Source organism: Lampetra fluviatilis, chromosome 31, assembly GCF_964198595.1.
Source record: "Lampetra fluviatilis chromosome 31, kcLamFluv1.1, whole genome shotgun sequence".
In the NCBI taxonomy this organism is placed as follows: domain Eukaryota; kingdom Metazoa; phylum Chordata; class Hyperoartia; order Petromyzontiformes; family Petromyzontidae; genus Lampetra; species Lampetra fluviatilis.
The window spans coordinates 12,620,287-12,638,191 of record NC_136305.1 but is presented as its reverse complement, the minus strand read 5'-3'; the positions used below and the strand labels follow the sequence as shown (position 1 = coordinate 12,638,191).

Here is a 17,905-nt window from a genome sequence, read left to right as displayed (position 1 = left end):
TCTCCTCAGTGATCTTGACAAGGAATATTAAATGTCGACTTGCCAGGCACACCGTGGAGGGAGAGGCCCTGATAGTTCTTAAAATAAGTGCAGTCCCCTTCTGGAAAAGGAGACCACCAAGGCATCTTTCCAATCCTGCAGAACCCATCCTGTGGTCCAGAGGGTTGTAATTGTTATATTAGCCAACATGTACACAATCATCACCTTACCCTTAGCAGTTTGCTTGGGAGGTTATCTCAACCAGATTTGCTGCATCAAGTGAGGCAGGGATTCAAGATGCGAGCTCTTAAATACAAGTTAAGGGGGAGGAGAGGGGGGGAGCTTATCAGAATGTGGTAGCCAATGAATGGAACGTATCGGGAGGGGGGCGGGGCTAAAAGAGGGCACGAGGTGCTCGTAGGCGTCGACGACGTGGACGTGTTTGTGCACAAGTCACTGTTGTTGCACATGATAACGTATTGGAAGGGGGGGGGGCGGAGCTAAAAGAGAGCACGGGGTGCAAGTGTACGTGGACATGCCTGTGCACAAGCACCTGTTGATGCACATGATAGAAATGAACGAAAATGCCCATGTTTATACCAGTGTTGGCTGACAATAAAGAGAGTACTGTTAAACACTGGGGATGTTAACACTCGGTAAAGTAAAATAGTGCCTGTCAGATAAGATGGTCCAAAAATGTGTAGTTAAATCTTTTTTATATGGTTAATAACATCTTTCCATTGATTACTAAGTTTGTACCCATCATCACGGTTGAAATTATGTCTGTGTTTGTATATCTGAATGGCTTCGTGTACAAACCTTTGATGGTAGCCAGAGGGTTTGCAGAGCACGTCATGTCTCTGATCGTGTCCGCGAGCACAAGTCAGATTTGAAACACAGCAAAATTGAGTCTTCCGCCGTTGCCGATCATTGCTACAACGCGGTGGGCTCTCATGATAATGTTTTTTCTGAGACTAAGGTGCTCTGCAAACCCTCTGGCTACCATCAAAGGTTTGTACACGAAGCCATTCAGATATACAAACACAGACATAATTTCAACCGTGAGGATGGGTACAAACTTAGTAATCATTGGAAAAATGTTATTAACCATGTAAAAAATATTTAACTACACATTTTTGGACCATCTTATCTGACAGGCACTATTTTACTTTACCGAGTGTTAACATCCCCAGTGTTTAACAGTACTCTCTTTATTGTCAGCCAACACTGGTATAAACATGGGCATTTTCGTTATTTTCTATCATGTGCATCAACAGGTGCTTGTGCACAGGCATGTCCACGTACACTTGCACCCCGTGCTCTCTTTTAGCTCTGCCCCCCCTCTTCCAATACGTTATCATGTGCAACAACAGTGACTTGCGCACAAACACGTCCACGTCGTCGACGCCTACGACCACCTCGTGACCTCTTTTAGCCCCCCCCCCTCCCGATACGTTCCATTCATTGGCTACCACATTCTGATAAGCTCCCCCCCCCCCCTCTCCTCCCCCTTAACTTGTATTTAAGAGCTTGCATCTTGAATCCCTGCCTCACTTGATGCAGAAAATCTGGCTGTGACGGTCCCACCTGATGACGGAGACTTATGTTGCCTCCGAAACGTCGTGATTTGTATTTTATTTTTATTAATTTTAATTTCATTTTTTACCTACGTGACTTTACCGAAAGAACTAAGAGTATGAATCCTTGCAGTCACGAAAGCTTCAAATCTAGAATTAAGGTTATCTCAACCCAGTGATTTTCCGGGTATCAGGCTCTGGATAGCTCTTTGTACTTCAACTGATGGTACATCAGTTAGCCTCTCACAGGGAGTGGCTACTTCCTCAAATATGACGCACCGCAGCCCCAGTAGGGTCAATTATAACCTTACATAACATGTTTTTTGGGTTAGATCGCGTAAATTTACACGATCTAACCCAAAACACCTCTTTTATGGATATTGATTACAAAAGCCTACGTGTTAAACTCAAACCTACCTTGTCCCATAATGGTATCTGGGCTGCAGGGTTCCCCCCCCCCAGGTCATTAAAGAAATGCTCAGAAAATCAGTATATCTGTTCGTGGAGATTGGATAACCACTCTTTACCTTCAGGAGGTAACATGCACATGTGCATAAACACCCACACAGAAAAAAATTACAGGCCTGGACAAACACAAAGACAATGAGGGACAGGTATTGACAAACACACTATACATACATGCTAACTTGCTTAAAGACATATACCAAAATAAAACATTTTTAGAAAGAGATATAAAAATATATTTGATTCATTAGCCCCTGAAAACATAGAATGACAGACAATCCAGTTTGTCGCAGTTTGGTCAAGTTCTATGATATAGAAATGTGGCCTGGGCTCTCATAAAACAAAGACATTTTTAGACGGAAGCCCAAATCCCAATATATATTTATCATGCTAAATAGTGCTGAAAAAACACCTTTCATATCTGAGGCAGGCACCGTCTGCTCCGGCAGGCACAGTCTGCTCCTGTTTGCACTCGGCAACAGATATTTTTCAAGAAATTAAACCACGTTTAAAGCTACTCCAATACACGGGTGCACAGAAATACACAGAGGCCGGGCCAGTTATGTTGTGAGCGCACCTGCTTCACCCGGGCCTGGTGTTCGGCGGCACGAACGTCAAGTTCTTGCTGCATGCGGATTCGGGAGAGTTCCATAGCGGAGTGCATGTTCATAAGAAGATCTGAACACACATACATACGTAAACATATATTAGAATGGTCCTTATATTTCAAAGTAAGTTTCATGATTGGGAGCACTCTGTGGATTGTTTCTTGTTGCTGACTTGCACACAATCACAACATTTCAGCCCAGTTGAAGGATGTTCAGGGGTCCGTTCCGAGTTTTGACGTTTCACGCTATGGTTTTCAAATTGGAAATTTCGACCATTTTTGGGAGAATTCTAGAACAAGCTCAAACATTCTGGAATGTTCTGGATACTTCTTGAATAAACCTTAACTTTCGATAATAAAGTAGAAATGTATGGGTTAGGTGGAAAATCCATGAGATTAGCTGGAGTAATTTGGAACATTCTGGAATGTTCTGGAACACCCTGCAGCATTCCAGCATGTAACATTTCGGTCCAGGAGCGTTCCTCCAGGGTGTTCTAAAACATTTCAAATTGTACAAAAATTAAGTTGCTGGCAGGATATACAAACACCCTGCTTCACCCCTAGAGAACTATTAAAAGTGAAGTAGTGACCGTAACATGACCATGAAACCATTTTTGACTTTGAATTGGCTGAGTTGACTAAGATTTGGTGAATAAATCATGCACAAGTGTCCATAAAATAGCTTCTTTGCCTGAAGCATTGAGCAGATTATACAACAACTAAGTGGCGGTGATGTCACCATGGCACTTGTGCCAGACTATGTGCACGTTAAGGCCACATGAAGTGTTGAACGCTCGCTGGCAAGGAGGTCAAGGACAGACCCAGGTGTCATGGGTTGACTGACTGAGATAACTGGCCACCTTGCTGTGCTTTAGGCGCCCGGCACTCCGCTCGTTGTTGTGAGCATTGCTTATCTCCCAGAGGTCGCAATCGGGTACCCGATACCCGTACCCTACACGATACCCTGCTACCCGTACCCAGCCGGGTACGGGTACCCGTTTGCGACCCTGGTGTGGCCGGGTACGGGTACGGGTAGGCCGTGAGTCACCGGTGAGTAACCGTTTGTCACTCATTTCCCAACGTCTTGTCTCTTCTCACAATTCAAGTTCCTAGAATCAACCCACCGGCGCCTGCAACATGGCTTCATCCCAGAGGTCGCAATCGGGTACCCGATACCCGTACCCTACCCGATACCTGGCCGGGTACGGGTACGGGTACCCGTTTGCGACCCTGGTGCGGTCGGGTACGGGTAAGGAATCAAAACCCGTTTGCGACCTCTGTTCTCTCCCCTCCGTTGTTGCTGGAGGGCGACTGCCTTTATATGCCCAGTAGCGTTCTTCACGAGCCTCCTCCACAGAGGCCGAACGTGACAGTGCTGATACCCGTCATCGGCAAGTCCACTTAGCTCCACATCCTCTTGTACCAAATCACTCCATCTCTTCTATAGCCCATGCCACGCCCCTTTTAGCCCCCTCTATCCGATTGAACAAAAGCTGTTTAGGCATGCGGTGGCTGGGCATGCGGGCGACATGACCCAACCAACGCAGACTTGCCTGCCGGAGTTCACCGATAGGACTTTGTCCAGATCTTTCAAGGATTTGTGAGATCCTCACACAATCCAGCCTGGTTAAACTCAGGATGGATCATAGACAGGCCAGCCTACATGTTTTTAACTGGTGAAGATGTTCCATTAGGGAGATCCACATTTCGCAAGGATCGAGAAGGGAGGGCATGACCGTGGCCGAGAAGACCTGAAGCTTCGTGCGGAGCGACTGACCAATTAGCTTCCACACAGCATTATGCAGCCGATGGAAAGATGCGACCCGGTTGATTCAGAGTGAGACCTCTGTTGTCAAACAGAGGTCACACTTCCGAGGTATGGAAAATTCTCCATTTTCTCCACAACTGCCCCATCACCAATTGGGAGTTGTGGAGATGGAGTGTTTGATGGCACAAAATACCCAGGCAGATGCTTAGTTTTGGTGGGCTGATGATAAGGCCCCACCTCTTAGTGGCATGCTCCAGGTTCAGCAGCAGCAACTCCTACTCTGCGTGAGGAGCAATCACCAAATCATCGGAATACGTAACATCGTTTATCAGAAGGAAGCCATCCCTTGAACAACTACTTGGCCGAATATAGGAATTGGTTTTACAGTTTCTGGCAATAAAACAGGTGTTAAGATGTTAAAACCCCAAACAGAAACCTTTTGCAAGGAATCATGTCTGTATTGACCACACATACTTGTGGTGAACATGCAAAAAAAACATTATCTGGTAATATGCTTATTCTTGGTTCTTTCGGTAAAGTCACGTAGATATAATTTTTTTAAATAATAAAAGCAAAAAACCCATGACGTTTCGATCGCAACACAAGCGGTCTTTTTTAGGCGGAGCGAAAAGAGGGGGCAAGCCTCCAAATGCAACTGCTTATAAGGGTTTTCAAAGTGAGTGGGCGGGGGACTAGAGTTGCGAGGAGGAGAGCTGTGCGGTGTAAACAGCATGGGCGGGGCAGCCAGTGCTAATGTAGGAGTAGACAATGGGGGAAGGGGGTAGAGATAGGGGGAGAGAGAGGGGGGTAGAGATAGGGGGAGAGAGGGGGTAGAGATGAGGGTGGGGCATTGCAACTCACTATATGCTCTGGTAATATATTACCAGGTTCATTATCTATATAAAACGTTTGCCTGGTGAAGACAGGCTTTATTAACTAGTATATAAATACACAACTACAGAGATATATTGCGTTTTAAGGAAAGTCCTTAATTTGCCTTTAGCGCTAGGCTTGTATTGTTAGTCACGGCTTGGTTCAGAAATGGATGTGGCTCAAGTGACCCAGCTCAAAGCCATGCTTAAGTTGAGCTGGCTCTTATAACACTGGTCTACCGTTTTTTAGACGTCGTCTGCTTCAGAGATGAAATTTGCTGTTTATTATGGATGTTGATGTGCTGAACTCAAATATAACAATTAAAACTGATTGGCTACTGTTTCCAATATATAAACGTTTTTACATTTTACATCTAAGTACCCGGCATTGCCCGGGCGAAAATATAAATCAAAACTTCTCTTAAAAACCTTACATATACATACACAGATACTAAGCAATTGTGAAAGCCCGGTAGGACATCTGTCCATTTCTCCACCAACAAAATTATAAGAAGCTTGCAGAAGTCCAAAAAGTTATAGAAAGTGGGGTGTAAATAGTATCTAAAAGGTTTGCGAAAATTGTTGACCCTGCCCCCCCCCTCAGAAAATATATTTACCCCCACATAGGTATACATACCTACACACCCTACATACAACAGAGTAAGTAGTATCTATTGACTCTGTAGTTGTATCTACTGACTGTACAGTAGTATCTACTGAGCCAGTAGTAGCTAATAACTGTTTAGTAGTATTTACTGACTGTAGTAACTACTGACTGTAGTAGTATCTAGTGGCCCTACAATAGTATCTACCAACTCTATAGTAGTAACTACTAACTCTATAGAAGTATTCCTGCTGACTCTATAGTAGTATATACTGACTCTAAAGCAGTAGCTACTGACCGGATTATTATCTACTGACTCTAGCAGTATTTACTGACCGTAGTGGTTTATACTGTTTTAGTATCTACTAACTCTATATAGCAGTATCTACCAACTCGATAGCAGTATCTACTATCACTACAGCAGTGCATACCGACTGTGGTGGTACCTGCTATCACTACAGCAGTGCATACCGACTGTGGTGGAACCTATCACTGCAGCAGTGCATGCTGACTGTAGTGGTTTCTGCTTTCACTACAGCAGTGCATACCGACTGTGGTGGTACCTGCTTTCACTACAGCAGTGCATACGGACTGTGGTGGTACCTGCTATGATTACAGCAGTGCATACAGTGGTGGTACCTATCATTACAGCAGTGCATACTGTGGTGGTACTTGCTTTCACTACAGTAGTACATGCTGACTGTATAGCAGTATATATCGACTCTATAGCACAAACTACTAACCTGACAGAGTGCCGTGGTGAGGCCTAGTCCCGTGCAAAGCCCCCGGCCTCGCCTAGATTGCCCAGCCGGCCGAGGCTGGGGGTTGGGCCGCTACCCCTGCCCCCCCCCACCATCCCCCCGCCCACACTACAATAATACTATCTAAGCGCTATAATATTGGTATCTACCAGCCCTGTAGTAGTAAGTGCATACATTGGGGTCGGGGGGGGGACATTTTGATGAATTTTCCTCAGCGTTGCGTGTATTTTTTTTGCATTTTGAACGCGAAGGAGAAATCCCACTCTCCCTCCACCGATGACCAGAGGTCGCAAACGGATTTTGATTCCTTACCCGTACCCGACCGCACCAGGGTCGCAAACGGGTACCCGTACCTGGCCTGGTACGGGTAGCCAGGTATCGGGTAGGGTACGGGTATCGGGTACCCGATTGCGACCTTTGTCGATGACGCGCGTGCATTGCCAAGGGCAACCCCCGGGCAGCTTGAGAGGTGCGAGGAAATAATTAAATAAATATAAATAGCACTCTATTGTAAATTTTACTACTTTAAAGTTTACGGATGGAAAAACAAAATAGCGCTGGCTCACCAGGGGGCTTACGGCGTGGTACCCGGCTACTTTTTTTTTTAAACGTTAACCCCACGGTTCGCGAGCCAAATCCTTCGCAAGTTGCGTGTACACAGACAAATGGACAGACAGACGGACAGACAAAAATGCCTTTTATTGGTAAGAAAGAGTTTTCCTCTTAAATTGTCAAACTTGGTCTTTTCATGTGTTTATGGTTGCTTTACCTGATAACATGTCACCTGTCCTGTTCATGTAACACTTAAAAAAATCAGCAAAATGGTTGTATTATGAAATTGAATTATGAAAAAAAAGGCAAAAAACTATTATGTATATCTAACCTATATAATTCATTTTTTGTCTGTCCGTCCGTCCGCCCATCCGTCTGCATACGCTCCCTACCGGGGGATTTAGCTCTCGGACCGTGGGGTTCGGCGAGATTACATTTTGCAGGTGGGCACGACCCCGGCCCCGCGGTAAACTTAGGCATTTCCGATTTTTCGTCTCTAAACTTTAAATCGGACCGATTATCGATTTAGTGCGATTTCTTGTTATTTATTTATTTAACGCTTTATTTATTTATTTACTATCGCCGGCCGGCGCGGACCACGGCGGTTGCCCCTGGCAACGGGTAGCAACGCATTCGCTGCGAGGTGGACGCCATTTTGAATTCCCGTTAAAAATATGCGCACGCATTAACACGCGATTCTGAGGTAAATTCATCACAGTTTCACGTCCTCTTCACTCCCCCCCCACCCCAATGTGTGCAATTACTATTATAGGGTCGGTAGATAATAAAATTATAGCGATTAGACAGTATTATTGTAGCGCGGGGGGGGGGGGGGGTTAACGGCCCCAGCACCCAGCCTCAGCCGGGTGGGCAATCTAGGCGAGGCCGGAGGCTCTGCACGGTACTAGGCCTCGACACGCAACTCTGTCAGGCGACGACTTTGTGGTATAAACTCGATATACCCAGCGTTGCCCGGGGGAAAAATACATTTAAAATCTTCTGAAGACTTTAAAACATAACATCCCAATGAAAATACAACTGTGTAATTAAAACTCTAAACCCGACCGCGCCAAGAATCGATTCTCTGAATCGCGAAAAGGAATCGAAGGTTGTAGATTCATTTAGAATCACCTTATTTCCGTTTAATATAAGTTGGTTATAGAGTTGATATAAACTGCTACGAATGGGAAATATCCGGCGTTGACCGGGGCTAAAATATAATTAAAAACTCCTGAAAACTTTAAAACATAACATAACAATGAAAATAAAACTCTGTAATTAAAAATGGAAACCTCCTATGCGCCAGGAATCGATTCTTTGAATCGCGCAAAGGAATCATCGAAGGTTGTAGATTCCTTTAGGATCGCCCTTAACATGTGGTGAGGGAGAGAGTGGTGAGGGAGAGAGTGGTGAGGGGGAGAGTGGTGAGGGGGAGAGTGGTGAGGGGGAGAGTGGTGAGGGGGAGAGTGGTGAGGGGGAGAGTGGTGAGGGGGAGAGTGGTGAGGGGGAGAGTGGTGAGGGGGAGAGTGGTGAGGGGGAGAGTGGTGAGGGGGGAGAGTGGTGAGGGGGAGAGTGGTGAGGGGGAGAGTGGTGAGGGGGAGAGTGGTGAGGGGGAGGTTGAGTGGTGAGGGTGAAGTTGAGTGGGGAGGGTGAGTGGCGGTTGTTAGTGGTGATTAGTGAGGGGTGAGTGGTGAGGGTTAGTGGTGAGCATGAGTGGTGAGGGTGAGTGTTGAGCGTGAGTGGTGAGGGTGAGTGGTGATTGTTGAGGGTGTGATTGGTGAGGATGAGTGGTGAGTAGTGAGGGTGAGTGGTGAGGGTGAGTGGTGAGGGTGAGTGGCGGTTGTGAGTGGTGATTAGTGAGGGGTGAGTGGTGAGGGTGAGCGTGAGTGGTTAGGGTGAGTGGTGAGGGTGAGCAGTGAGGGTGAGCAGTGAGGGTGAGTGGTGATTGGTGAGGGTGTGATTGGTGAGGATGAGTGGTGAGTGGTCAGGGTGAGTGGTGAGGGTGAGTGGTGAGCGGTGAGGGTGAGTGTTGAGGGTGAGTGGTGAGTGGTTAGGGTGAGTAGTGAGGGTGAGTGGTGAGCGTGAGTGGTGAGTGGTGAGCGTGACTGGTGAGGGAGAGTGGTGAGGGAGAGTGGTGAGGGAGAGTGGTGAGGGAGAGTGGTGAGGGTGAGTAGTGAGTGGTGAGGGTGAGTGGTGATTGGTGAGGGTGAGTGGTGAGGGTGAGTGGGGAGGGTGAGTGGCGGTTGTTAGTGGTGATTAGTGAGGGGTGAGTGGTGAGGGTGAGCGTGAGTGGTGAGGTTGAGTGGTGAGCAGTGAGGGTGAGTGGTGATTGGTGAGGGTGTGATTGGTGAGGATGAGTGGTGAGGGTGAGTAGTGAGGGTGAGTGGTTGTTGTGAGGGTGAGTGGTTGTTGTGAGGGTGCGAGGTGAGGGTGAGTGGTAAGAGTGAGTGGTGAGGGTGAGTGACGGTTGTGAGAGGTGATTAGTGAGTGGTGAGGGTGAGTGGTGAGGGTTAGTGGTGAGGGTGAGTGGCAGTTGTGAGTGGTGATTAGTGAGGGGTGAGTGGTGAGGGTGAGTGGTGAGGGTGAGTGGTGAGGGTGAGCGGTGAGGGTGAGCAGTGAGGGTGAGTGGTGATTGGTGAGGATGTGATTGGTGAGGATGAGTGGTGAGTGGTCAGGGTGAGTGTTGAGGGTGAGTGGTGAGCGGTGAGGGTGAGTGTTGAGGGTGAGTGGTGAGTAGTGAGGGTGAGTGGTGAGCGTGACTGGTGAGTGGTGAGGGTGAGTGGTGAGGGAGAGTGGTGAGGGAAAGTGGTGAGGGTGAATGGTGAGGGTGAGTGGTGAGGGTGAATGGTGAGGGTGAGTGGTGAGGGTGAGTGGTGATTGGTGAGGGTGAGTGGTGAGGGTGAGTGGCAGTTGTGAGTGGTGATTAGTGAGAGGTGAGTGGTGAGGGTGAGCGTGAGTGGTGAGGGTGAGGTTGAGTGGTGAGCGGTGAGGGTGAGCAGTGAGGGTGAGTGGTGATTGGTGAGGGTGCGATTGGTGAGGATGAGTAGTGAGGGTGAGTGGTTGTTGTGAGGGTGAGTGGTGAGGGTGAGTGATGAGGGTGAGTGGTAAGAGTGAGTGGTGAGGGTGAGTGACGGTTGTGAGAGGTGATTAGTGAGTGGTGAGGGTGAGTGGTGAGGGTTAGTGGTGAGCATGAGTGGTGAGGGTGAGTGTTGAGCGTGAGTGGTGAGGGTGAGTGGTGATTGTTGAGGGTGTGATTGGTGAGGATGAGTGGTGAGTGGTCAGGGTGAGTGGTGAGGGTGAGTGGTGAGAGGTGAGGGTGAGTGTTGAGGGTGAGTGGTGAGTAGTGAGGGTGAGTGGTGAGCGTGACTGGTGAGTGGTGAGGGAGAGTGGTGAGGGAGAGTGGTGAGGGTGAATGGTGAGGGTGAGTGGTGAGTGGTGAGGGTGAGTGGCAAGTGGTGAGGGTGAGTGGTGATTGGTGAGGGTGTGATTGGTGAGGATTAGTGGTGAGTGGTGAGGGTGAGTAGTGAGTGTGAGTGCTGAGCGGTGAGGGTGAGTGGTTGTTGTGAGGGTGAGTGGTGAGAGTGAGTGGTGAGGGTGAGTTGTGAGGGTGAGTGGTGATTGTTGAGGGTGTGATTGGTGAGGATGAGTGGTGAGTAGTGAGGGTGAGTGGTGACGGTGAGTGCTGAGGGTGAGTGTTGAGGGTGAGTGGTGAGGGTGAGTGGCGGTTATGAGTGGTGATTAGTGAGGGGTGAGTGGTGAGGGTGAGCGTGAGTGGTGAGGGTGAGCAGTGCGGGTGAGTGGTGATTGGTGAGGGTGTGATTGGTGAGGATGAGTGGTGAGTGGTCAGGGTGAGTGGTGAGGGTGAGTGGCGGTTGTGAGTGGTGATGGGTGAGTGGTGAGCGGTGAGGGGTGAGTGGTGAGGGTGAGTGGTGAGGGTGAGTGGTGAGGGTGAGTGCTGAGTGGTGAGGGTGAGTGGTGAGAGAGTGGTTAGTTTTGAGGGTGAGTGGTGAGGTTGAGTGGTGAGGGTTAGTGGAGAGTGGTGAGTGGTGATTGGTCAGTGGTGCTTGGTGAGGATGAATGGTGAGTAGTGAGGGTGAAGTTGAGTGGTGAGGGTGAGTGGTGGTTGTGACGGTGAGTGGTGAGGGTGAGTGGTGAGGGTGAGTGGTGAGGCTGAATGGTGAGGGTGAATGGTGAGAGTGAGTGGTGAGGGTGAGTGGTGATTGGTGAGTGGTGAGGGTGAGTGGTGAGGGAGATTGGTGAGGGAGGTTGGTGAGTGGTGAGTTGTGAGGGTGAATGGTAAATAGTGAGTGGGAGTGGTGAGTGGTGAGGATGAGTGGTAAGGGTGAGTTCTGAGTGGTGAATGGTGAGGGTGAATGATGAGTACAGTCAATATGCACTGCTGTTATCATACCAGGTACCACCACCACAATATGTACTCCTCTCATCATAGCAGATACCACCACAGCAGTATGCACTGCTGTAATCATAGCAGGTTCCACCACAATATATGCACTGCTGTCATCATAACAGGTACCAACACAGCAGTATGCACTGCTGTAGTGATAGCAGGTACGACCTCAGTCGGTATACACTGCTGTAGCGATAGTAGATACTGCTATCGAGTTGGTAGATACCGCTATAGTAAATACTAAAACAGTCAGTATATACCGCTACAGTCAGTCAATACTGCTACAGTCAGTATATACTACTATACAGTCAGTACATACTACCACGGTGAGTAGCCACTAGAGTCAGTAGATACTATTATAGAGTGAGTAGATACTGCTATAGATTTTGTAGTTACTACTGTAGTAGGTTCGAATTAGGTGCACACACACGCAACTTGGAGGCAACACTATTTATTAAACGGTAAATAATATAACACTCTACATGAGGTGGTGACCACCTTCCTCAACTCACTAACACTCTGGAACACGACACAGACTGGACCAGGCAGGCAACGGCCTGCCTGGCCCAGGACGACGACTCGGGACTTGACGACCGAAGATGTCTTCACCTTGGAGTACAGTACAACAGCAGCCTCGCTCTGCGTTCACACCACGCTTATATTTGGTTTGGCGTGGCTGGCTCCGCCCCGGCGTGGCTGGCTCTCTTCAGGCCACGCCTCCCTTCCCAGGACACGCCTCACTTCCCCCACCTCTGGGAGGGTCCGGATCCCTCCACCACGTGACCCCCCAGGCACCCCCTTGGGGCCCCCAGCCTTCGTACGGGCCGACACAGTAGTGACCTTTCTCTGTCACTACATCACCCCCCCCTGTATAAACACACAGCCGTCCCCGGCTGTAACACAACTCTGAAACATCGAAAAGGTGTGCCTCCGAACCAACAACATCAATAAATGACCGGCAACCGATAAGAAATACAATCACGTAATATATACAGAATCGACGAGGGTAAAAGGGAACCGCACAGAAAACGGGGAATTAACAACAATTATACATGAAAACTGGCTAACCCACTTACGCTCCAGCACAGCCCCCCCCCCCCCCCCCCCGTTAGAATCACGCATGCAATGACAGTCACCCGTTAGCACCCCCCCGCCTTTCCGACGTGGCGTCACAACTAGTAGCACGCGTCGGCCATATCGGGGGGGGAATTTCCATGTTACCACCCCACCGCCTTTCCGACGCGGCGTCACAACCAGTAGCACGCGTCGGCCATATCGGGGGGGGGGAATTTCCATGTTACCACCCCACCGCCTTTCCGACGCGGCGTCACAACCAGTAGCACATGTCGGCCATATCGGTGGGATTTTAACCCAGTCTCTCTCCAAGACTCGCATCGCAGCATATAGCTGTACCGACCGAGCTGAGACCCAGTCTCTCTCCAAGACTCGCATCGCAGCATATAGCTGTACCGACCGAGCTGAGACGACCCAGTCTCTCTCCAAGACTCGCATCGCAGCATATAGCTGTACCGACCGAGCTGAGACGACCCAGTCTCTCTCCAAGACTCGCATCGCAGCATATAGCTGTACCGACCGAGCTGAGACGAGCCAGTCTCTCTCAAAGACTCACATCGCAGCATATAACTGTACCGACCGAGCTGAGACGACCCATCGTTCACTCATTGCACAACATGCACCCTAACAACTGAGGGATACAGTCCCAACGTAACAGGACAACTCCACCTGAACCTTGCGAATCTCCAGCCCACTGTTTCAACGCACCTCCGAGTGTCTCACTCTCCGGGCCGTCAGGTCAAGCCATCAGACACAGCATGATGGGACCACACTCTCTGAGCCATGTGAGCGCACAGCCCACTTGGCTAGACAAGCCACGCAGTGTCTCGATCTCCGGGCTGTCAGGTCAAGCTGTCAGACAACATGACGGGACCACACTCTCTGAGCCATGTGAGCGCACAGCCCACTAGGCTAGACAAGCCACGGAGTGTCTCGATCTCCGGGCTGTCAGGTCAAGCCGTCAAGACACAGCATGACGGGACCACACTCCCCGAGCCATGTGAGCGCACAGCCCACTAGGCTAGACAAGCCACGGAGTGTCTCGATCTCCGGGCTGTCAGGTCAAGCCATCAGCCATTGCATGACGGGACCACAACGTTCATGTTAGACACGCAACACTCACTGGGCCATCCTGGTCAGGACCTGCGCCCCAAGATAAGTGACAGCCAGCACCACAATTACAAATCCCTGGCAGCATGTCACCATCGCAATTTAACACCATCACAACACATACAATTTGAATTATGATCCCCCACAGAACTGATCCAATGCCGAACAGGTACGCACAATTTGTGACGATCCCGAATATTCAATGGTCACAACAATACACCTCACATCCCGTATCCGTACACATCTCCGAGACTCGCATTGCAGCATGCAGCTGTACCAACCGAGTGGAGAGAGCAACGCAATTTGACAGCAATTAACGGAAACGCACCCCCGATCGATGTAGAACACAAGGGGCATTCCCGCACAAAATACATCATCTGTGCAACAACGGACAGGAGCCAAGCAGTGAGGTTGAAACACACCGAACCTGTCATTTGAAAAACCCCTTCAACATTAACCATGGGACTCAGGGCATTCGAATTTTGAGAGCAAAACAATACACAAACCCCAAGAATCGCCGAATTGATTAATACAGTATATGCAGTATATGAATTTCGTACAGTCAATCATTTGGTGCAATGCTCCATCCAGTCCCCACATGGCAACACACACAATCACTACTCCAGACAATCCGTACATAGTAAATAATCACAAGCAAGTACCCAACAGTCCATACACTGTTAACAATTCCAAGCAAAGCTCCATACGGTCTGTACCTTGGCAAAAATGACGATCAAAGTTTCTTACAGTTACACGTGGCAATCACGAGCGAAACTCCATACAGTATACACAATAACAACGGCGATTTCGCAACAAAACGATGTAACAACACGAGTCATTAACACGGCAACATACAGGATATCAACGGAGCTCGGGACACCAACACGAATTAATCATTAACTACACCCCGAAGATACCGATCTCGACGCCGTAATTAACAGCAACACTTGTTACAAGCAGAAACCCCCATAGTCGCCGCGTCAATTTATCACGCACACAACCGGACGAACACGCTCCGCAACCCAGCGAGTTAAAAAAAAAAACACACGCGATCGCAACCCGGCGCACGTAAGATGGGTGAAGATTATTATTATTTTTTTTCTTGGGGCCGGGTGCTTGTCATGTCACGACTCGCCTGGCAAACTGTGAATAGTGGAGGGCGGCAAGGTGGAGCACTGGGACGGCCCGAAGAATCTTTCATGGTGAACACGGCCTGCTCTTGCGAACCCATCCACCTCTCGCGCTCGAGCTGAAGACTGGAACTCCCCCTCTGCAGGCGTTGATGTCGGCGGGAGCGGCATTTCAGCAGCAGGAGCGGCGTTCCCGCCGCCGAAATGGCGGGAGCGGCGCTTTGGCGGGAACCGCGCCCCGACCAGCCGCCGAAATGGCAGGAACCGCGTGGCCCGCATGGCCGGGCCTCCCCTGCCAGCCCCCGCAGCGACGATGGTGTCCTCTCCCCGCGGCTCCGTCGCTCCATTTCCGATGGCGGCGAAGCAGCAGTGTGGTGCCAGTCCCGCCGCTCCGCGCGCAGCGCCATCTCTCTCTCTCTCTGTCACCGGGGCTGCCATCCCCGGGGCTGTCCGAAGGATGGTCGTCACACCGTCCCCGTTGTACGAAGGCGTCCAGGTGAGTTGTATATTTGTTTTTCGTGTGCCCATTTTACTTCCCTAGGATAACACCTAGCAATATTTATTTTTCCAACTTCTGACGCCAAATGTAGTAGGTTCGAATTAGGTGCACACACACGCAACTTGGAGGCAACACTATTTATTAAACGGTAAATAATATAACACTCTACATGAGGTGGTGACCTTCCTCAACTCACTAACACTCTGGAACACGACACAGACTGGACCAGGCAGGCAACGGCCTGCCTGGCCCAGGACGACGACTCGGGACTTGACGACCGAAGATGTCTTCACCTTGGAGTAAAGTACAACAGCAGCCTCGCTCTGCGTTCACACCACGCTTATATTTGGTTTGGCGTGGCTGGCTCCGCCCCGGCGTGGCTGGCTCTCTTCAGGCCACGCCTCCCTTCCCAGGACACGCCTCACTTCCCCCACCTCTGGGAGGGTCCGGATCCCTCCACCACGTGACCCCCCAGGCACCCCCTTGGGGCCCCCAGCCTTCGTACGGGCCGACACAGTAGTGACCTTTCTCTGTCACTACATCACTATAGTCAGTGGATACAACTATAGAGTCAGCAGATACTATACAGTTAGTCGTTACGAGTATATAGTCGGTAGATACTACTGTAGGCCCAGTAAATACTACTATGGTCAGTAGTTATTACAGTCACTAAATACTACTACAGTCAGTAGCTACTACTGGCTCAGTAGATACTACGGTACAGTCAGTAGATACTACTACAGAGTCAATAGATACCACTTCCTCTGTTGTATGTAAGGTGTTGTTAGTATATATAACTACGAGGGGTAAAGATATTTTTTGAGGGGGGGGGGGGGGAGACCGCAATTTTCGGAAACCTTTTGACATCAACTATTTACCCCACACTTTCTACAACTTTTTGGACTTGTGAAAGCCTCAAATATTTGTTGGTGGAGAAATGTACAAACAGCCCACCGGGCTTTGACAATACCTTAGTATCTGTGTATATATATGTAAGGTTTTTAAGAAATATATTTTTCACCCGGGCAAAGCCGGGTACTTCCGCTAGTTGTATATAAGTACTTAGTTTAGTCCTTATTCAGTGTCTACTCGGCGCTTCTTGGCTTGTCTCTTGTCACTGTCCAGCAATAGTCTGCAGGCATTGATGGGCTCCATTTGCCCTGATATTATAATGGTCCCAACCACGCTCAGGGTTTCCATGAGCTGAGGCTCAGACATGCAATGGCTGAGCTGCGTATGTATCTTTGAAAGCAACTGCGCGGCTCAAGCCAGAGCTGAGCCGTGTTAAGAGGCAAAGCCAGAGCAGGGCCGTGACTAAGAATACGGCCGTGACCAAAAATAAAGTGGTGTCGACTCATCGATTGGTAAAACCTGGGTTGCTGATGCTGGTGCTGCTGCTCCTGCCCCATCGCAGCCATGGGGTGGCTCGGCGCACAGTGAAGTAGAGAAGAGCGCAGAGCAGCAGCAGCGGCCAGCCAAAGCGAGCGAGCAGCTCCGACACTAACGCTCACAGACACAGAGGGGAGAGAGGCAGTGAGACACTCACTCACACACGTGGTACACGCAGCTCGCACTCGCGGGACACGCCGCTCACACTCGCGGGACACGCAGGACACACTCGCGATACACGCAGGACACACTCGCGGGACACGCAGGACACACTCGCGGCACACGCTCGCGGGACACGCGGGACACACTCGCGATACACGCGGGACACACTCGCGATACACGCGGGACACACTCGCGATACACGCGGGACACACTCGCGATACACGCGGGACACACTCGCGGGACACGCTCGCGGAACACGCGGGACACACTCGCGGGACACGCAGGACACGCGGGACACGCGGTACTCGCGGCTCCCACCAGCATCGCTGGCACCGCGTATCACCGCGGGTTCCTCGTTCCGCGGGTCCATCTTTCCTCCTCCACGTCACCACGCGGCTATGAGCGTTTACTCCGCACGTTGCTCTTTCGTCTAAAACGTCAACGTTCATAAACATATACAGTACGCCCCTTTAGTAAATACACATACACACATATAATAATCATACACACGCATTCATAAAACGTACACCAACCAGAGCGGCACGGACAGAGAGGCGTTGAGATTTAAACTTTAGAAACGTTTGACAATTTACTTTTAGAAAGTTCTTAATTGCCGCGTAATCTCGAATCGTGCCGCCGCGAATAACAAGATAGCGCCGGCTCGCAACCTCCACAGGACGAGGGAATTAATTCTGTCTGTGTTCTCTGTGCTCTCGAGCAGACATAAGCGCGTGTTTTCTCTGAACTGTAAACAAACTGACTACATTCATTCTTGATTTTAAGCTTTACATAACATATAACGTATTACCCGTTAAATAAGTATTTTGTAACATGTTGATTGACGGCAAGCCGATTATCATTTTGGTACAAATGGCAGCAAGTGCGTTATACGATGTAACGATATAATCTGAAGCTTTATTTAGATTGGAGAAATTCAATGAACTATGA

General features: G+C 49.5%; 1 protein-coding gene across 1 annotated transcript in view; it reads right to left on the bottom strand.

The window, feature by feature from the left end:
* Positions 1 to 17,384, bottom strand: part of SELENOS (selenoprotein S) — a 32,042-nt gene extending 14,658 nt beyond the window's left edge. Inside the window, exons 1-3 of the mRNA XM_078871154.1 lie at positions 17,276 to 17,384; positions 16,778 to 16,906; positions 2,599 to 2,699 (exon numbers count right to left, since the gene is read on the bottom strand). Coding sequence (XP_078727280.1) covers positions 2,599 to 2,699; positions 16,778 to 16,906; positions 17,276 to 17,327 — 282 coding nt within the window. The 5' untranslated portion in view covers positions 17,328 to 17,384. The remainder of the gene's footprint in view (positions 1 to 2,598; positions 2,700 to 16,777; positions 16,907 to 17,275) is intronic.
* Positions 17,385 to 17,905: the final 521 nt, after the last annotated feature.